At 39.9% G+C, this 22,271-nt stretch overlaps 1 protein-coding gene across 2 annotated transcripts in view; it reads left to right on the forward strand.

Annotated features, from left to right (window-relative positions):
• Nucleotides 1–22,223, forward strand: part of EVI5 (ecotropic viral integration site 5) — a 212,970-nt gene extending 190,747 nt beyond the window's left edge. For both annotated transcript variants that reach the window (XM_077452914.1, XM_077452915.1), the window contains one exon: nucleotides 20,113–22,223. In XM_077452914.1, the coding sequence (XP_077309040.1) occupies nucleotides 20,113–20,421 (309 nt within the window). In that variant the 3' untranslated portion in view covers nucleotides 20,422–22,223. The remainder of the gene's footprint in view (nucleotides 1–20,112) is intronic.
• Nucleotides 22,224–22,271: the final 48 nt, after the last annotated feature.

Here is a 22,271-nt window from a genome sequence, read left to right on the forward strand (position 1 = left end):
ATGGACGCAGCAGCAGGACACGGGAGCGTGCCCACACAGGTGTCCTGTCGGAGAGAGCTTCTCCGGCTGGACACTCGAGAAGAGGAAGAGCCGGGAGTGCTGTGGAGAGGGACCCCAGAAGAGGAGGATCATGGCCACTCTGTGCATAACCAACTGCACAGCGGAGATGAGTATGACATGTTTGTTTTGTTTAAGACTGAACCTTTACAACCCCTTTAACCTCTTACAATAAAAAAGTGAAAACAAAATTAAAGCAGCTGAAAAACATGGCCACAAATGATTTTTCTCTCTAATGACTAACGCAAATGCTCAAAAACTAGCATAAAAAAAGACGTTCAGGTGTGAATTTAGCCTTGTTGGCTGAACAATGACTGCATCCAGTCAGATGCAGGCAATGTTTGGGTATTCAGGCATCTGCAGGTGCTGCGGTTGCCTGACTGCCATTTCTCCATCCACACTCTTTAGCACAGATGTGACAATCAGTACATTTTCTCTGTTCAGCCTTCAGGCTAAACAAGAGAAATCTTGTTCAGCCTATAGCCTGCTTTTATTTTATTTAGCCAGCCTGCTTTTATTCTGGGATAAATTTCCCATGCCGGCTATTGTATTCAGGCAGCCACAATACTTGCAGCTGCCTGAATACCTTTATCTCATGGGATGTAGTCATTGTTTGTCCAATTATGTTCCACAGTCGATTTTTAAAATGACCTTTGTTAAGCTTGGGTATGCATTTAGAAAAACTCTTGAATTGCATGTAATAACATGCTGAGCCATTTAAAACTTGTCGCCCAGTATTGCTTTAATTCTAAAGTTCCCTCAGTTAATAGTGTCATTTATAGATGATGTAACTGCAGGTTGATTTCACTGTCTGCATGCTTGTTCCTAGGTAGCAAGTTATAGATTATTGAAGCCAGAGATGGGCAACCAGCATTTTCAGAAGGTCAGCAACACAGCACAGAGCAGCGTTGCTAATTGTGGTCATATAGCCCAAGTCACTGAAATGTATTGTACCTCCTTTTCTAGCTGTTGTACATACAGAAGGTGTGAAATGTTCTCTTACAAATCGCACCATTTTGTTAAACGTGAGCAAGATCTAACTCTACAGTACTTTGTGAAACCAAACCAAGACCTTTGCAGCTCTAGAAGACTTTGTCTTTATTCCACTTTAACCACTACTGAGGAAACTGTTCTGAGCACGGCTGTGAAAAAGCAATGAGGGAGGGGATTTCCCATGCCGGGCTGTGTGAAGTTACTCGCCTTTTGTGTAAACCTGACCAGCCAATCGCTCTTTGTGCCCCAGATGGACTCTAAGGGGGTTTATTATGTAATGCTGTGCTGGGCAATACGGCACACAGTTTACATGATTGTAGAAGGAATAATATAACCGATTTTATGGTTCTGGGGGTTACTTTTTGTTAACCTGGCTTTATTTCTTTTAGACTTTTTATTTGTTGTATTGCTACGTCTAAAACTGGAAACTAAATTTAAACCTTAACTGGATGAGGTCAAGTTTTCTAAACCACGATGTGTTAAAAAAAAAAAAAAAAAAAAAAGCTAAAAACAGTATTTTAGTTGAAAAAAATGCATATTTTTACATTTGTCGCATCTCTGTGCTACTGATCTCCTTCAGCCTCTTTCAGCCACTTCCGGTCTGCATGTACGCTCTCAAACGTAGGCTGTAAATCCTTCGGACTGGTTTACTGTAGATGGAGAGAACAGTAGACCATGCTTGCGCACAGTGTTTTGGCATGACTGCTTGTAGTCTCATCGAGTGTGCATAATGCAGGGTGACCACACAGGAGCACAATTGGAAGATCGTTTTCCCCACATAATCGCAAGCACCTAAACAACCACCTCTATAGCAGGGACGCCAGACCTTTTAATGAGATTTATTCATTTAGATTTATAATGACTTGACATTACCTTAAAGTGTTAATGTTAAAAATACTAAAATATGTACTTTAATATAAGTCTTAGGTTAGGTGGCTCCTAGCCAGTAATGCTCTAAACTACTTTTACTAAAAAAAAAAAAAAAAAAAAAAATTGTACATTATCCCTAGCACAACATTTTTTTTCTGTACTGTACTTGCAAGCATTCTTCTATTCTGTGGCTTGCTATTTACTTGGTGGGATGTTTAGTGAGGAATATTATTTGGATTAAAGTTGATTGTTGCTGTAAAATGTTAAACTGATAGAATTTAATAAAAAAAAAAAAAGTAATTCGTTTTAGGTAAATCTTGTGCGAAAAATTTGAAAAAAAAAACGAAACGTACGATGTAGTGTGCAGATAGAGATAAAACTACTTTTACTATGTGTCAGCATGGCTTATAGTGTCCACTAGGTGGCAATGTTCCCCACCTAGGATTTTTAAATGGCCATACTGCAACTATAGAAACCTACAGAGGCTGACTGAGTGATGCTAAAATAAATCACCTGTACATACACTATGGGGCATATTAAAGTGATACTAAAGGTTTGTTTTTTATTTTCTAATTAGGTTCTTTTAAGGTAGTGTACTGTTGGTTCACTTACCTTTTCCTTTGTTTTCCTATGTAAATACTTTTTTTTCTGTGTATGAATTTTCACCTTGCTGTTCCTTCTCTAGAAGCTTGCCCCCATCATCTGAGCCATTCTGGCTGGGGGTTAGTCAGCGTGCTCGCCCCCTCCCTTAGGACTACATCCCTACAGGGAGACGCTGTGTGCATTCACAGGCACGGGAGGCAGGGGAACCGCGGGCGTGTTGAAGATGCTGTAGCTCCGCCTCCTGTGCCTTGGTATTGTAATCTGAATTACTTTCTCAGCACAGCCCCGCCTTCATTCCGCCCCCTTTTTTTGTTGAAGTGGAAGTGTGTTTCAGGTTCATCGTCGCACAGCGAAAAAGCGGCACTGCGCATGCACAACCCCACTAAGCATCAAGGGAATTGTAGTTCCTTTGAAGCCGTGACGTTGCGGGGAGCATGCTTGAAAACCCAGGAGTTGAGTAGAACATACAGAGAGGAAAGGGGGAAGTGCCGATAAAGCCTATTTATCTAACTAGTAAATACATTTTTTTAGCAGAAATAACAGCTAGATACATGATCTGTATAGCATATAGATCAGATATTGCCCAAAAAATTTTAGATTTACAACCTCTTTAATAAAGCAGTGAAATTAGACTTTCACAAACCATTCACCGCAGGCAAATCTTTCACTGTCATGTAAAACACAAGCACCTGGAAAATTCACCAGCAGTGAGTGTCAGAGGATAAATGTGCTCTTATAGGTATTTTCTGGTAGGGTATTTATTCTAGTTTTTGTTATATATATATACTTTAATATATATATGTCCAGTGTAAAGGGGTTAGGATTATTTAAAGTGTTTTATTTGAAGTGTACATTTTTTTTCTTAGTTTTTTTTAAAGTGGAAAGGGATTAAAGTGCCTGTCAGGTTTTTATTGCTCTCCCCATAAAGGAGATTCACCCTCTCTATTTGTCCTGTTTACCTTCATCCGAAGTGAAACTTTAAAAAAAAAACAGCAGCACAGTAATAAAGAGAAAATCTTCCAATGGGGACACAAGTACTGAGAACCCTGGTGACACCCCGGGATTCCCTCACTTTGGAGGGATTTTTCTTTTACTGCTCTTTTGGCTACAGGACTGGAAGTGAAGGGAAATCTCCCCAATGAGAGACAGATGGCAAAAAAATAAACTGACAGGGGTTATAACACTCCTTACTCTAAAATGAGAAAAAAGTGTTTTACCTTTTAGTTCTACTTTAAACTATACGTATATGTAAAGCTCAGCCACAGGTTTAATATTCTCACAATCTACAGGTAAACAGATGAGTCATGTTTTCAGGTCTCATGTTAGTTTACTTCTCCTTTTTCACCTGGAGCGGTCTGTGTGTGAATTTGTTTCGGGATGTAGTTATAGATGTGGTCAGTCTGTTCACTTGATGTCTCTTGAGTTCAGCCTGCCAGTGTACGTGCATGGCCACACTAAATTGAAATATCCAGGTTGCTGGGTAGAATGTCTTCAACATACACTGCCATTGAGTGCAGGCGGTGTACTGGAATTAAAAACCAATAAATATAGGCAGGCACAATTATAATAATCTTGGTTACTTAAATCTAATAAGATGGAAAAAAGATGGTGGAAACTGCAACAATTAAGCAGTACAATAACTCATCTATGCTCTTTATGAATTTTTTGAATCACAGGAATGCCTAAAACACAGTTGCTCATTAAATTACTAATAGCCCTACACATTGCTTTTTCAGAGTAACTGTTATTGGAAAAAATATATTCAAAAGTAAACTAAAGCGGTTGTATACTGCTGGATTTTTTTTTTTAGTTTTTTGTGTTTTTGTTTTTTTTACCCTGCATGGTAAAGTCATAATGTGCTAGTATTCATCGAATACTAGCACATTGTTAACCTTGCCTTAAAACAAAGCCATCCGACGCCGAGAAGTCAGCAGTGCAGACGCCTCCGGGTTCGTGGACTCCACCTCGTTGACTGGCCGGAGCCACAATGTCGTCACGCCAATGACCGTTCCTTCAGGACCCTGTGCCGATGTATGTAATGTAAATACCTCCTAAACGTTGCACATAGGAGGTATTTACACTACCTATAGGTAAGCATTATCATAAGCTTGCCTATAGGTAAAAGTCGGCAAAGGAAGTTTACTTCCACTTTAAGTCTTTGAAAAGAATGCAACAAACCTCAAAGATGTTTTTTGAATTACTTGAAAATATATAATTTGGTTACATACTGCAGACAGTCGTGTACTGTGAGCAGTTTGTGTTGTATTACTATACATTTGGCCTATCTCTGGTGCATGTCAACAACACATGTAAGCAAATATATCGTGCTCCTAACATGGCTTATTATTATTGTTACTTGTATAGCTCCATCAATTTATGCAGTGCTTTACATATCTATATTCTACATTCATGTCAGCCCCTGCCCTTAAAGAGCTTACAGTCTATGGTTGTGAACTCGCATTCATACATACACATACTAAGGTTAATTGGCTCCTGTCTAAATTGGCCCATCAGCATATCTGTGGAGTGTGGGAGGAAACTGGAATACCCAGAAGAAATCCACACAAGCACATGGAGAACATGTAAAGGTAGTGTCGTGGTTGGGATTCAAACCAATGACCCTAATGCTGCCAAGCCGAAGCAGCAACCACTGTTGTGCAGAAAAGTTGGTCATTGCGTAAGCCCGCATTTTTTTTTTTATTGAAATATGAACGTGACAATAAGGCAAAATAAATAGAGCCAGGCTGTTATTGATGCTGGGAAGTCACTGTATTATTTTTTCAAATTTACACAAATCAGTCTCCTTGCTGCACCCACAAATGCTTTTGTTTTTTTCTTTTAAGGGTACTTTCACGCTTTTTCTGGGTGCCTTACTCCCAGCATGCACCTGCAAAACATGGACATATGACTCAAAATACCCAACCGCAGTTTACATGTTTTCTATTCATTTAAATGAGGAACTGCATTTTTGGTGCAGTTTGTAAAAGCGCACAAAAATGCAGCATGCAGGACTTTTCAAAATGCACCATCTTTGCAATGCAGTGGTGTGAAGAGTCCCATAGGATATAAAGGGAAATATTTGTATTCACATTTTTTCTTATGTTTCTAGCAAGGTATAAACACATCAGTGTGAAAGCAGCCAAATATGTAAAACTGAGACCTAATAAATCTCTTTCCTCCATCTCGCTTTCCTGTACCCTGCAAACCATTGAACTCCAATGATTTATCAGCAAGCGTCTCCTCCTGTTTTCAAAGTTCTCAGTGGTTGCTTTGCATCTGCCATTGTTTCCTGTTAGATGTTGCAAGACCTGCCTGCTCTACCTAGATTACCGGAGTGCTACAAGAGATTACAAGAGACTAGTACAGCCCATATGTATCCTGGGAGACCACAAAACTGCTTTGGCATGTTTAACTAGGATTTTGGAATGTATTTTCTGGATGACTATACCCATCTATTATTTTTATTAAAAAAAAATAAAAAAATCTGGTAGGACATTAAAAATTTAGTCACGGGACATTTCTCAATCTCTCCTGAACGCTGGAACATCACAGCTAGTAATCCACGTTTAAAAACGTGTGTTTAGCAGCGTTTACAAGCTACGTTTGCATTCTGGAGTGTTTACTAAAGATAACCTCATGAGATCCTCCCAAATGATTAGAAAGCACCAAAAACAAGTATTAACTATATCTGCCATTCTGTGAGAGAACAGTGTGAGTAGTAGCTGAGAAAACGGTATGCTTATAGCTAGCTGTTATTTTTTGGTTGGTTTGTTAATATGGATCCCATGATGAGCATTTGTGAAGAAATGCTCCTGATGTTGCTTTTGCTGAGCCTTCAGAGACGTAGAAAATTGCGTGAGAGGACCAGAGTTTGTCGCTACTGGACACATCCATTGATGGCTCAATGCATGTCCACAGGATACTTTTCTAATATGTATGTTCAGCTGCGTGATAACCCAGAGAAATTAAATTTTACACATGTCAATTGCTACCTTTGACGTTCTCTTGGAAAATGTTAGACCCCCGTTTAGTTCACAAATTCTCAATGGTTGACTGGTGAGTGAAAGTCCTATTCAACTTCAGCATCAAGTATTGCAAGTTGTGTATTTTACAGCATAATTGGCTGATGAGGGGAATATCACATGGTATATCAAGCTTGCATACAGTGATAATTGAGTTTTTGGTGTGTTTAGCATTTTCCAGGCTCAAAAGTAATCAAATGTTTCCCTTTAAAAACGCTACTAGACCTAAATGCAGGTAGCCGCGTTTAAATGCCTCTAAACACAGCTTCTGAGCGCTTTGTTTTGGGTTCCAAAAAAAGCCTCTAAACGCAACTGCCTAGAAACAACTATAAGCAAACGTGTACATGTACTGATGAGATAACATAGTTCAGGAGCAGTTGAAAAAAATGCCCAACTGCTACTAAACATCTTCATTAAAGTCATAGTAAGGTTGAATAAAGACACCTGTCCATCCAGTTCAACCTAGTTTCATAGTTTAATAGTTAGGTTGAATAAAGACACCAGTCCATCCAGTTCAACCTGAGTGAGTGTCTACAATTGTCCCTATCCCTGTACATCACACACTCACATCAATCCCTACCCTCAAGGAGCCCACAATCCAAGGTCCCTGTTCATATACTAGGGACAATTTTGGACAGAAGCAAATTAACCTACCTGCATGTCTTTGGAGTTTGGGAGGAAACCGGAGTACCCGGAGGAAACCCACGCAGGCACAGGGAGAACAAGCAAACTCCAGGCAGGTAGTGTCGTGGTTGAGATTTGAACCAGCGACCCTTCTTACTGCTAGGTGAGAGTGCTAACCACTACACCACTGTGCTGCCCTAAGTGAGTGAGTGTCTACAATTGTCCCTGTACATTGCACACTCACATCAGTCCCTACCCTCAAGGAGCCCACAATCCAAGGTCCCCATTCATATACTAGGGCCAATTTTGGACATTTTGGTCACCTGCCTGACCAAGGTGGTGGGGTTGACGTGGTAGGAGCCCTGGGGAATCCCAATTAACTAACTACCCCAATCCTAATTAACTAGGTGTATCTGTATTTTAAAGACGATAATGTTAATCGCAAATAGAGGGTTGTCTGGGATGTATTGCCCATGGTTTTGGATGTGGGGGTCTGGCGGTGTGAGGATATGGCTCCATTTCTATAGGATTACCTCTTCTCTGCTCTTTGCATGCTGTTGTCATAGGTGCAGTATGCAATTTAGCATTGTCCTGAAATGTCCAAGGCCTTCCCTGAAAAAAAGCTGCCATCCGGATGGGAGCATCTTTTGGGATTGATGGTGCCTTTCCAGATGCACAAGCTGCCCATTCTGTACAAATTAATGCGCACCCCGATGCCATCTGAGATGCAGCTTATTACAAGCATAAAAACATAGTCAGCATATCACCGATTTGCGCCGAGCTCACCACCAAAGTTCCTCCAAACAGACTGCTGTGATGAGTCCCGGGATGAAGCCCATTGGCGCAAATCATCAGTGATATGCTATGTTTTTATGCTTGTAATAAGATGCATTTTATTGGGGGGGGGGGGGGGGATGGTGTTATACCTTTTATTTAAATAAACAATGTGGCTGTGCTGAGCAAGTGGAAAGGCTTAGATAGGATTAGATAATAACTAACTACTATCTAATAGATAGTAGTTGGTTATTAGGTTAGATTAGGTAATAAATGTAGTGGTACCTGCATAAAAAGTTTTGAATGAGGGCAGGCAAGGCATCCAGCGTGACTCCTCCAGAATTCCTTCACTTGGGCTGACACAGGCTGAACAACTTGCGCTGGGGGTGACGTCAGCACGCAGCTTGCCGCCGCCGCTTGTACCAAGATAGCCGCCCGCTCCGGAGCCAGGCCAAAGCCACAGCCTTTCCTAAGGCCGCGGCCACGGACCGCTCTGCGGATCGCATGGTGCGGACCAACTAATCGATAATGAAAATCATTGATCACTTTTTTTTTTTTCATTATCGATAATATCGATTAATCATTTCAGCCCTAAACTGAGCGCTGATAACGAGCTAGAAGGTCCCTCCACTATAGTTTGGATGATGTGGCGTCCATGGTTGCCAAAAAATATAAAATTTAGATTCATCTGACCACAGAACAATTTTCCACTTTGCAATAGACCATTTTAAAAGTGCTTTGACCCAAAAAAGATGGAGTTTCTGGACCATGTTCAGATATGGCTTCTTGTTTGCATGATAAAGCTTCAACTTGCATTTTTGAATGGTACAGCAAACTGTGTTCACAGTGAATTTTGGAAGTATTCCTGAGCCCATGCAGTGATGTCCATTACAGAATCATGCCCATTTTTAATGCAGTGCTGTCTGAGGGCCCAAAGATCACTGGCATCTAATATTCAGTTTCGGTCTTGTGCACAGATTTCTCCAAAAACTTTGATTCGTTGTATTTATGTACTGTAAATGATATCTGTCTGCAGTTTTACGTTGAAATTGAATTCTGAAATTGTGCGACAATTTTTTGACATTTTTAAGATGCAACTTTTCACAGATTTACTTCTGACGCCCTTGTTCTCTAAGATGCTCTTTTTATACCCAATCATGTTACTGACTTGATGACTGTTAACCTAATTGGTTGCAAAATATTTTTCCAGCTATACCTTGTTAGTACCACTTTGGCAGCTTTTTGTTGCCCTGTTTCTGTTTTGAGACTTGTTTCTGCCATGTATTTAAAAAAAAAATCATTCTTCGTTCTTAACCACTTCCGGACTGCCCATTGTTGTTATACGGCAGTACTTTGATGTTGAATACCGTTGTTATGGCAACAGATAGCTGCCATAACCCTGGTATTTTCTTAAGTGGCGGGTAGTCCGCTTTAAGATAAAAGTAGTCTCAGTGGTAGATTCACCGCAAGATCACTTTTATCAGTGGCTGGAGAGGTGACCCCTCCCACCTCGTTCCAGTCTGCTCCACCACTTACCGGAGCCATTGGTAGCAGCATGGATGATCCGATCCTTTCCCCTCAGAGGCACGAAGTTGAGTGAGGGAATGATGACACCCACTCGACTCAATGGTGTTGGATGACGGAAGCGATGTAAACGTCACTTCCACCCAACAGCCTTAAAGGGACTTTTTTTTATACTTGTTTTTGCATTTAAAGTGGAAGTAAACTCCCCTATCGTTTTCAGCCAAGGAAGATGCCATCTTTGCCTCTGTTTAATCTTCAACTGCTATGGTGCTGCACATGTGATTCGTTATGACACCAGCCATTGGATGGTTTGATAGTTTGGCTGAGAGCACAGCCAATGTGCAGTTAGCATTCCCGGCATGCCTTTTTTTTTTATTTATTTATTTTTAACTGTTTAAATCGATGGGTTTACTTTAAGTGTAAATGTGAGATCTTAGGTCTTTTTGACCCAAGATCTCACAATAAAGTGAAACATTATCGTGTTTTTTTTTTTTTTTTTTTTTTTTTAATTATCATATATTACAGGGAATTGTATGGGCTATGTGGGGAGCTAGTCCTTTATAATATTTTAAAGATAGGACTGATGTAACGAACTTTATCGGTACCAGTGATAGACATTCAAAGAAAAATAATACTAAATATCTTACAACATTGATTTTACCTGTAAACATTTTTTAACAAACAATTATGTAATAGATTTCTGTTAGTACAGTGTCACGAGGTCGACGCATTTCACATCTGTGCTTTCTCAGGACCTTACATTCTTGACTAAAAACAGAGATCCTGTTCAAGAAAAGCACATGAACATTATTTGCATTTTGATTAGGTGGGAGTGCGACACATTCATTGTAACATACCATCCAATTGGGTAAAAAAAAAAGACAGACATGCATCAAGGTCTACTTACATGTAGAAAGGAGCCCTCCAATGAAGTGCCAAGTGTCATGCGGGAGCAATATGATAGCTGTTCTCTTCAAACAATAGGCAAGTATCTAGAGAAAGAGATGACCGCGTGATTCTATTCTGAAAAATACCAATAGGCGTGGAATTGGTAGGTTATATTGGGAGATAGGGTAGATGCCGAGTTAAAAATCAGCCAAAATTATATAGTACTTATGGGGGATAGGAACCCGAAAAGGGGGCTGCTCTCAACCACAGATAGACCTGAAGACCTTGCAGTCAATCCATCAACCTTACCCCTATACAATCCATACAAGATACATAGTCAATATTATGCATGCTGAATCCAAGGTACTAGAATCCCCGCAGGAAAATATACCTCAATAGTGTTCAAGATGTTACTCAATAGTAACAATGCGGAGTCCTAGAATTATGTTTTTAGAAATGAAGTCTGCAAAAAATCCAAAGTAATACAGTATAATCAGATAGTTCCATTCCTTCAATATACATGTGCTCAAGTGAGAAACAAATTCACTTGGAACAGATTGCAACAATGTGCACACTTACTGTCTAATTTGTATCAAAATCTCTATACCCAGTTGATAACACTATATAGCAAGCATCTCTCTTCTTATCCTATTCCTTACATTCAGCCAGAAAGTCTATAAGATACATACGATATTCATAGTATATATGGTAGCATCACCACGTGTATATAACACTCACCTCCACAAACTCCCACCACAGAGCACAGCACCATCTACCAATCCTTCTATCCACAAACTGATCTAATATATCCTATGGTTGGTGCCAAAATGGCGTTTTAATTGCTATAGGTGTTAAGTGAGATGAGGGGAGGGCCCTCTCCAGCTGTAGGGTGTCTTGTATTAAGCTCCTTAGTAACAGAAATCACCACCCATGGTCTCGTGCATGCACCGAACCACACTCCCAGTCGAAAACTAACCGAAAGTACGTGCATGAGCAGTAGAGGTGGCGCGAGTATCGTAGTGTCAGACAGCCTCAACAAAGCGGTCATGCAAAGAGCAGAGAAGAGGTAATCCTATAGAAATGGAGCCATATCCTCACACCGCCAGACCCCCACATCTAAAACCATGGGAAATACATCCCAGACAACCCTCTATTTGTGATTAACTTTATCGTCTTTAAAATACAGATACACCTAGTTAAATGGGATTCCCCTGGGCTCCTACCACGTCAGCCCCACCACCTTGGTCAGGCAGGTGACCAAAAATCAACCCTCCTGCCCCCAGATTATAACCATGCCAGGGGTCCCATTTGTGTCACAGGGGCATCATTACAGATTGCATATAAAAACACTATAGCACGTCATTTAAGCACGCATCTCCCAAAATTCCATACGAGACAGGGAGTTTTATTACCTCATATGCTTAGTAAAAATTACAACACGCTGCACCCACATCCAAAATCCATCTGTATCCAATTTATAAATTGTCACTTATTTACAATAGTTCTACATAAAATATAACTTCAGGTTCCAATATATTTGCCTTATAAACAGGACACACTAAGACATATGCCGGTATATGGATCAGTTTATATAGTTTTATATGTTGTATATGTGTGAGATTCAGGAACCTGCAAATTTAAGACCTTTGGTGGTAGTAATCCAGCTAGCCCAAAAACGGTTTGTAACCAAGAACCTCATTTAATTAAAAAATCCTCAAGAACCCTTTTGAGGACTGTAAATTGTACCATTGAAGTGTCCTGTTTGTTGAAGAGCGATGTGTTTGCCAATGGGAGTGTATAGCAAATTTTTTCTAATATAGTAAATATGGTCATAGATTATTTTCCAAAAGTTCCTGAATGTCTTTCCAACATAGAACGATCCACATTTACAAAAAACAATATATATCGCGCCTCTTGTTTGACAGTTGGCACGATTTTCAATGTTATGTATATTTCCATTTTAAAAAGGGTCACTGGTTCGAATCCCAACCATGACACTACCTGCCTGGAGTTTGCATGTTCTCCCTGTGCCTGCTTGGGTTTCCTCTGGGTACTCTGGTTTCCTCCCACCCTCCAAAGACATGCTGGTAGGTTATTTGGCTTCTGTCCAAATTTGGCCCTAGTATATGAATGGGGACCTTGGATTGTGAGCTCCTTGAGGGTAGGGACCGATGTGAGTCTGCAATGTATGTGTGGAGTGCTGCGTAAATTGGCAGACGCTATATGGGTACCTTAAATAATATATAATAGGAATATCTTAATGATGCACAATGCACAGGGATAGGGACAATTGTAGACACACACCCACCCTCACTCAGGTTGAACTGGATGGACTGGTGTCTTTATTCAACCTTACTAACTATAACTATGTACATACCCATTTCATTGGTTCGTTGGTCACTGAAGGTTCCTAAAAATGGGTATGAACCAATGGGTCCTTTATAGATCTACATCTTTTCTATGTAAGCTGGGGATAGTCCTTAATATATTTCCTCAGGATAGGATCACCACAACTAAGCCTTTTAAAAATGTTCCCTTTTTGGATCTTCTGGTCTGTCTCATGTTTCTGAATAATTTAAATGTCATCCTCTTTAGCATTCAGTTGTGTAGGGTAAGACAGATTTTCACATTGCTTCTTTCCTCATAGCTTTCTTAATAGCTGATTTAAGTTCTTCCTCCTGTGCTCATGTCAGACTGCTGTGTGTTGGCGGAGTCTGATTTGTAAGTGGTTGTGGTCAGTCAGAGGAACCTGTGATATGATTAGATAGTGTTCCTGGCCTAGTGTTTGTTTTTAGACAGCCGAGTTGTGCACATACCACAATCAGAAGGCTCTACTGAGCTGAAAATAAATTGCTTTCAGCTTATTTTGCATTTTTGTTTTCAGGGCTAATGCACACAAACCGAACAAATGCATTCAGATCCATAAATCGTCTATTTTTTTTGTTATGGATCTGAAGGCAGCTATATTTTGTTTTATATGCCCTTGCACACTGTTCAGTTTACATTGGTAAAATTGCACTGCATAAAGATTGGTATAACACAAGATGTCGCCGACGCACTCCCCGGAGTGCTGGCGCTGCTCATATCAGCCAGGAGACTTCATTCACATTTTCTGGGCTTGACCAGCGATTGTATGCTTTTGGAAAGAGGTCCTCCTGGTGATAGTTAAGACCACTGAGGTTAATATTCCTTACGATCCTAAATATTGCCTGCTGGGGCTGGTGGAACAAATGTCGATCCTCAGGGCTAGGAAAACACTCATATCCCTGTTGCTCTACTATGCACGCAAGGCCATCACCATGACCTGGAAACAATCATCTCCCCCCTCTATTAAATTCTGGAAAAACCTGGTGAACGCTAGCTTACCCCTCTATAGGGCCACCTACTTGAACAGGGGTTGCCCACAGAAATTTGAGAAGGTGTGGAACTGCTGGCTGGATGATAACACTACGGCAACGGATGTAGTGAATAACCCATAGTTCGTAATGGATGTAGTACGGTTATAGGCTGACCCACCTGCTCTTATGACACCTTATCCGTCCATTTTAATACTTAGCACGAATTATCCTACAATATCCTCTCCCCACAGTGGGGTATAGATAGATAAGTTTATGTTTGTGTTCATTTGCCCTGTTGCGGTCGGTTGCCGCATCAGAGGCAGGATATATGTTTTGTAATGTGCCTTGTTGTGGCCTGTTGCCACATTTGGAAGTCTACCCCTGTGTGGGAAATGTTTGGCCCCTGCCTGGGCGATTTTGTATGTCACCGAAAATTCAATAAAAAAAGATTTTACAAAAAAAAAAGATTGGTATAACAAAGTGGGACAAATCTGCATGGGTCTCTGTTTACATGTCTAAACGCATGGCTAAGCAGAACCACCTACTTATTAGATTTACTTTACTTTAAATTTAGCATTTTACTCTGGAACCTGCCGCCAGCCTGTGCCAGCAATATCTTGTATGATTTCCGTAAGTTAAAGCAGTGGTTAAACCCAAAACCAAAAAAAAATTCAGATTACCAATCCTTCGATGTGATGGCTGCATTTGTTTTTTTAAACTTTTTTCTATTTTCATCTGGTGATCTGACCAGTAACAGTCCTTTATCAGAATGCCCCACTCTGGATGAAAGAGCACCTTTGTCTTTTTTTTCTTTCTGTTGTTTTGTTTTACTGCTCAGTTATCTAAAAATTTTGGCTGTCATTAAAAGGAGATATTACTATATCCATGAACAGATGTGGCTACTTATCCTACATCTGCTTGATAAGATTCTGTGTCTATCGGTATTTTTGTTTGCAACTATTCTCCTGTATGCTATACAAGTGTATATGCGGTATCAATATGTTTTGATATCTGTATCTCATCAGCCTTTCAATAAAAACTATTTAAAAAAAAAAAAAAAAAAGAGAGAGCACCTTTGGACAGCAGTATTGTCTGTTTGGGGGGGGGGGGGGGGGAGTATTAGATGGACTAGTAGGTTTTATACACTTCTAAATTGAAGCCAGTCCCTGCTGACACTGTATAAGTAGTTACAGCATTTCTTTTCTTTTGGAATAAAAGTTTTACATAAATAAACTTGTTAGTACCCCTCTGTGTTAATGGTTTGTCTCATCCCTGTAACTGATGCATCTTGCAAGAGAGCTTGTTCTTTTGAAAAACACTTACTGGCTAGATTGCTAGATGAAAAAAGAAAAAAAAACGAATGCAGCCATTACATCTAAGAACTAGAAATCTGCAATATAATGTTTACTTTCGGGTTTAATACTACTTCAATTTTAAAGTCTGATTACTTTTATTAATAAAAGAATTAACCATATCTCTAATATTTATTGCTAGTGGCTATAGCAGCCGCTAGTGATAATTACACGTAAAATCCAGAAGGCTTGTTGATCGACCAACTTGGTACATTCAACCTGTCCATACATGGTTTGATTCCTGCTGAACTGGCCGAGGTTCAAATTCAGTCTATGGCCGGTCTTAGTATGGTGGAAGTAGTAAACTGTTAAAGGATAAGTTTGTGAACATGTTACACCCATATTTAAGGTGCAACATGTTCAGTATCTACCTGCTCAGCCCTCCGGGATTATCCCCTCCCCTAACCTCCCACACACTGCCCCCTCATGACAGCGGGCCTGGGGATCTTCTCCATGTACCCGCTGTCACTATACAAAAAGAGCGCGGTCATGCGAATCTCCACCCACACTGCCACATCGTTCATTCACAGAGTTCAGTGAATGAACTACAATTGCCAACACCCTTTGCGGCTGACGGCTTGTAGTTCTGCATTAACTACCAGGACGCTGATGAACACTCTAGTTCATCCTCTTATCACTCGGTAATTGCCCAAATTGGAGGTACGGGCAGGCAGCTACACAGCCTGCAGGAACCTAACATTACACCTGTGATTTACTGATCATGGGTGTAATGCTTTTGGAGGCTCCAAAAAAACAAAATGATGCATATTATAAAAAAGGGCATTTCTTTATTTATTTTTAAAGGTGAATTTATACTTCAAGTATACTGGTGTAGTGTAAAGTAGACCGCTTTCTTCCCACTTAGTCTTTTTTTTTTTTTTTTTTTAATGAGCGCAAAAGAAGTTGCACGTGGTCAAACTTTTCAGTGCATATTTGAAAGGCCTGGGAAGACTAGCCTTTATATAAAAAAAAAGTATATTTAACAGCAGTGCACATAATACTCAAAAGCAAAAGTGATACACAATGGAGGAGGATTTCAAAGCGCTACATTGTCAGAGTATAGAGCAGGGATATGCAATTAGTGGACCTCCAGCTGTTGCAAAACTACAAGTCCCATCATGCCTCTACCTCTGGGTGTCATGCTTGTGGCCTTCAGTCTTGCTATGCCTCATGGGACTTGTAGTTCTGCAACAGCTGGAGGTCCGCTAATTGCCTATCCCTGGTATAGACCAATAATATGGCACAAGTCTGTCTCCTTTTCTTAAGGAAGGAGTTTATAGTACAGGCTCCCAAGACTGGAAAGACACGTGGGCTGTATCTCTCATTAGGTAGGTTGCAGCTAATAAGGTCAGTGTAAATTAGTACATTAACCTAAATAAAATGTCTGTTGCTACTTACCAGTCTTTAGATGTAATAGTTGCTTTATTTTCTCTTTTTTCACTTGGTACTCTGTTGCTAGTAATACATTTCCTGTGTCCGGGTGGCTAGGCTCACTTCTACCACTGTATACATGAAGTGAGCCCTGCTTGTCGTACAATCTACATTCCTGATTTGTATTAAAAACTGATTTTTCTCTATGCATCTCAATTTCATGGGGCATGGGGGAATTTGTGGTTTACAAAAGAGATCTTGAAAGGAAGATAAGATTGTTTGATTTTAGTTCATATCACGGGTGACAATTTGTGACCAGATCAAATGTGTATTTTCTGTACTTGCTGAGAATATTCTTAGCCTGAGAAATGAAAATGAATGCAGCCAGCACATTGAAGGACTGGTAAGCTGCAATTGATTACATTTTTGTTCTTGGGTTTATGGTCCTTAAAAACAACTGAATACAGTTTAGTGTCCTTCAAGGCACTCGCAGTAACAAGTTCTATTTGGTCTGCTCAAACAATTTTTACCAAAGCAGGGCCATTGCTTAGGGTGCCAAAATAGTGCAATGTCTTTGTTGAATTGACTAGTGGAAATGTTTATGCATGACCATTTTGTTTCTTTTCTGTTAGTGGTTCTGCATCTGTTTAACTAGTTTACTCCATTTTATGATATGAATTGTATTATGTGTTGGTTTAATTGCTGTGTCAAGCTTCAAACTAGATCTTAAATTGCCCTCTTTTTCACACAAGCCTGGCTCAGTGGAGCAGTCAGCTTCAGGTAAGGGACAGTTTATTGCTGTGGGGTAGATAAATTCTCTTCCTATTCATTGCTTGTTCATAAATTCTGTAGCCGGTCATTACAAAGCATGTGTTCCTACAGTACACATCATCCTACACCGTGTCGTTGCATAACGTCCCGCATCTCTCCCCGCCAGACATCTACCTGTGACTTGTGCCTTTTGTGTTGATGGGAACCTCACCAAATGTCCTGTGTGCTTGTCATTAGGGGGCGCTTCAGTAAATATCAACCAAGTTTAATTTTCTGACCTCTGCTGATAAACCCACATGGTGCATGCTAATTGACTGACATTTGCCGAGTGTGCATGTCCATGTACTCCACTTTGCTTTGGTTGTTGACCTCTTATTCCACTGTTGAACAGTTATTGGGCAATGACCGTTCTACTTCAAAAGAGACCTACATTTCCCTATGGTTACAGAGAGTCTGAAAGGGAGAAAAAGCATGTACTTTGTAACATGTGCTGTGTATTTAGCTAGAAACCTTTGCAGAAAATAGTCTGCTCTTGCCTTGAAGGTGAGTGACTCAGTAATAGCTGCTGCAGGGTATGAACCGCTTAGGCTGGCCATACATGATTCGAACCTTTAATGGGCAGGCTAAATGTAAAACACAGCCTACTGTATTCTCCTGCAATTAATACTAGCGGTTGCTATAGCCACTAGCGATAATCGCTGTCCCAGTGGGGATGGCTTCCCTCAGAGCAGACAATGGCTCGGCCTGGTTGCAGGAATGAAATTTGCACTGTATGGCTGGCCATGGACTTAGCAATTTTCTTTCCTGCAACCATGGGTTGAAGGAATGAACATTACTCTATTTCCCCCTTCAACACAGTGTTGATGGGGGAACCCCTCCTGCTGAGCCATTGTGTTCTCCCGGTGGGGGAAGCTGTCCCCTGCTGGGAGAACACAGATTATTGCCATCAGCCATAATGGGCACTGGGAATAATCACATGTAAGATAAGACAGGCTGATTGTACCCAAGTTGATGAATCGATCGACTTGTTTACATTCAGCTTGCTCATACATGGGTCGAATCTTGGACGGTTCCTGCTGAACCAGCTGATAGTCAAACCTTCTATGGGCTGGCTTTAGTTCATCTTAGAGATGAAAAAAGTTTGCTATTGTGTGTCAAGGAAAGAAAGTGTTTTATTAATTTTTTTTGCATGCTTTGTCTTTAGTATGCTCTGGGTAGTTATGATGGAAGATTAAAGTGGACCATAAAGTCTCCACTAATCCTTACCTGCCCCCCCAAAACTAATCTGTAATACCTAGCTTTCTGAAGCTCTGCACACTCTCCGGCATTACACGGGCCCTGTTGAGCAGTGTTAATGTTGCAGACCAAAATATTTTCGCCAGCTGCATGTTTAAGTGACTAACGCTGAACAAAAAAAAATTCCAATTTTTGTCAACGACTAAAAATCTGAGGGAGGGATGTTTACCCACCTAACTTCTACTTTCCTCAGCGATCCACCTGTCTGTCAAAGCGCCAGCCCCCTGGCAAGCTGTATTGGCTGAGAGACGCAGGCTTTCTCTGGCTGCCTGGGAGTTCCAGAACAATGCCCTGCATTCCACGTGGTGAGAGTTCCCCCTACCAGAAAGGTAGCAGTGCTTAACACTAAAATTACAGCCTTTCCTGGCCAGTTCTCTGCCCTGTGCACTCCCTTTTACTTCCCATACCGACTACACGGTATTAGATTTGTACTCCAAGTATTTAATGAGTTTGGAAATTCTAGAGAAATGCTTAAATAATGCATTACAATTTAACTACACCCATTACATTTTAGTTGGCTAAAATTTAACTGAGATTTTAGTCGACTAAAACTAAATTGAAATTTGACCCCAAAATTAACACTGCTGTTGAGGTGTGATGATTGGGCAGAGACAGCCAATCAGTAACACTGCCTGAACACCGAGCCCACAAGAATCCCTGCTGTAGCAATGTCCTTAGAATGGTAGTCCTTTTTGACACTGGGAGGGTTGATGAACTGTAGGTTATCTTTAGGGATTTATAGACCTGAATGGACAGTAATTGCACTGTAGCTTGATGACTCCATTTATCACCTGACTTGCATATTTAAATGTATTTTATATGTACAGTATCTATTTTCTAATTTCATTCACTACTTATTTTTAAATGTTTGTATTCAGGTCAAACTATTTTTTCAGCATTTGTATTTTGCATTATTTATGGGAAAAGTGTTAATTATACTAATGCTACAAGGACCATGTGCCAATATAAGCAGTCGTTAAAGGACGACTATTCTAGCCATTTCGATTTTAGTCGGTGACTAATGTTATTGATGCAAGAATCAGCCTGGCTGGAAACTAACATTTTCAGGAGATGTCCGTATACATACCCTCAGGGGAACCTGTCAGGACACAAATAAGCTTGCTGGGTTTTCTAGGTACAAGCTCCTAGACCAGGGATATGCAATTAGCGACCCTCCAGCTGTTGCAGAACTAAAAGTCCTATGAGGCCTAGAAGGCTCTGACAGCCACAAGCATGACACCCAGAGACATGATGAGACTTGTAGTTTTTCAACAGCTGGAGGTCAGCTATTTGCATATCCCTGTCCTAGACTTTCATTTTTATGCTTCACCACTTAATAAGTCACGAATAGGCACATACCTTGTAGTTTGCTCACACAAAAACAAATTCTCATTGGCAGACGGTGTTTATTTTTTTGATAGGTTCCTTTTGAATCCTACAGCCAAGTTGGCTAAAGATTTAGTCAGTTACCCATTGCTGTGATGTAACCTTAACAGTGAATTGTAGTCCTTAATCGTTCCTTAAGCAAAGTATACAATTATTAGATCTTGGAACTCAAATGTCACTTTAGGTAAAATTTTGTATTCAGTCGTTCATTTTATTTTTATTTATTTTTTTATTGTGCAACAGATTCGTTGTATAAAAAGTCAGAAGGGCTTATCAGACCCACCCACTTTTGATGGCATCCATATCGTCAATCACATAATCGGAGATGACGTGTCATTCCATTCGTCTGATGAAGACTACGCCTCTGGCTCACTAGGACAAGGGGAAGGTCATTACAGCCTGCCCAAAAAGCATGCAAAGTTGATGTTGGTTCCTTCTGACTTGGATAGCAGTGACAGCGACACTGAGGTACTAGACATCCTTGTGGATTCCGATGTTGTGGACCAAAAACCAGTGGCTAAAAGAACAGAATCCTACTCCACGACGGTCTGATCATCACTGTGACTCTTCATCAAATTGGTGGAAATGGACACTCATCAATGTTACAGTATGTCCTGGACTATTTACAAACCTGACTTGACCCAGCATGTAAAGAACTTCTACTTGCCTTCATACTTTGCCAAACTGTCACCATTGCCATACACTAGACAAGAACGTTCACTGGACACTTTTTTTCTTTTCTTTTTCTTATTTTTTTATTTTTTTTTGTGCTAACAGTATTAACAAAATGTTTTTCTTGCAATGTTTTAGTTCTCTGTCAATGCATTAATTTGATGAGCAAATCTCATAGGAAGATGTGTTTTGCAGTTTACCACACTGGTAATGCAAATTTTTGACATTCTTTAAAACAAAGGAGAAACCTGTGCAATATTTAATGCCTGTTGAACAAAGCATATGTCCTTTTTATATATGTAAATATGTTGTGTAGTGTCTAGCTACCGTCTTCAAATCCACCCTCTAATGCTGTCACATGTTCAGACGAGGATACATATAATGTGTCCGTGGTGGAAATACAAAGATACAAATGGAAAATGTCGAAGGACAGACAGTAAGGCACTTGTATGCAAGCTCTAGGAAGGAGTGTCTAGCTGTTGCCTATAGCATCTAATCAGTTGCTGCCTTTTAATTTTCTATGCTGAGTGTTAACATATGAGAGAATCTGCCTATAGACATCACCTTTTGTGTTTTGAGGCACAAGGTCTGTCACTATATATGGCATAATGTCCGTTGTTTAAATGTAAGTATTTATGTACTTTGTTGTAAATCTTTAATAACACTAATTTTATACAAGACTAAAGACACTCCAATAATATAATAAAAAGGCAGTAATATTTATAGGGAACAATCAACCTGAATGGACCTTGTAGTGTGGGATTGAGGTTTTACTTTTTGATAGCAGTCCATACATATCAAAGATTTTTGTCATTTTAAAGCAGTGAATGCAACCTTATCAAAGATAATGCTTTCATCTAACGGGCGCTTGTATATACGCCTTCAAGGAGTGCATTTCGGTTTGAGTCCTTCCATGTGCTACGAAGAGCAAGAACGTAAAGCATATCTTTTGGTTGAAGTCCGTTTAGCCATCTTACTCATTCCAGTGGTCAGATCGGTGTCCTCCATTTGTTCTTGCTGGTTATAGTTCTCTTGGTACATAAAGGGATTTTATTTTATTTTTTAACCTGTGCTGCTGCATAGCCATGTGTCTTTATCAAAAGCATGGATCTTCTAATCTGCTGCATATTTTTAATATGGACTTTGTTCTGAAACATCTTTAGGGATCACTGTGCAGTGGCGGAAAAGTAGCTTCAGGGCTGCTAAATGAGACCAAATGTTTTCAGTGATTTTTCTCTTCTTCTTTTTTTTTTTTTTTTTTTTTTTTTAAGCATCTTTTTCTTGTGTCGGTTTTTTTTTTAAATTAGTTTTGCATCTTCAGAGTATGCTATTGCCGAAAAGGTCAATTAATGTTACTTGTGAGATATTTTATTTTGTACATAAATATACATATATTTCATGCAAGAGGTGCCTGAAGTGCATAATCATTTTATACAAAGAATGTAAATGTAGAAATGTAATTGGTTCCTGTATCACAACAGGGAAAATGGATTTCGTTTTTGTAAATAGTTTAAGAATCATAATTGACAATGCAGAACACTAACCATATCTTTGTGAAATAAATGAAGCTCCCTGCATTGCATTTCACATGTCATCACAACTGCTCAGTAAAACACTATTGATGGAAATCTTTTAACATTATATATAAATATATGTAACGAAAATAAATTTTTCATGATTTACGCTTTTGCGTTGAAGTTATTTGACATGTTTTAATTATTGTTGGCGAA

The sequence above is a fragment of the Lithobates pipiens genome, unplaced genomic scaffold (genome assembly GCF_037356315.1).
Source record: "Lithobates pipiens isolate NorthernLeopardFrog02 unplaced genomic scaffold, aLitPip1_a1.2 Scaffold_23, whole genome shotgun sequence".
In the NCBI taxonomy this organism is placed as follows: domain Eukaryota; kingdom Metazoa; phylum Chordata; class Amphibia; order Anura; family Ranidae; genus Lithobates; species Lithobates pipiens.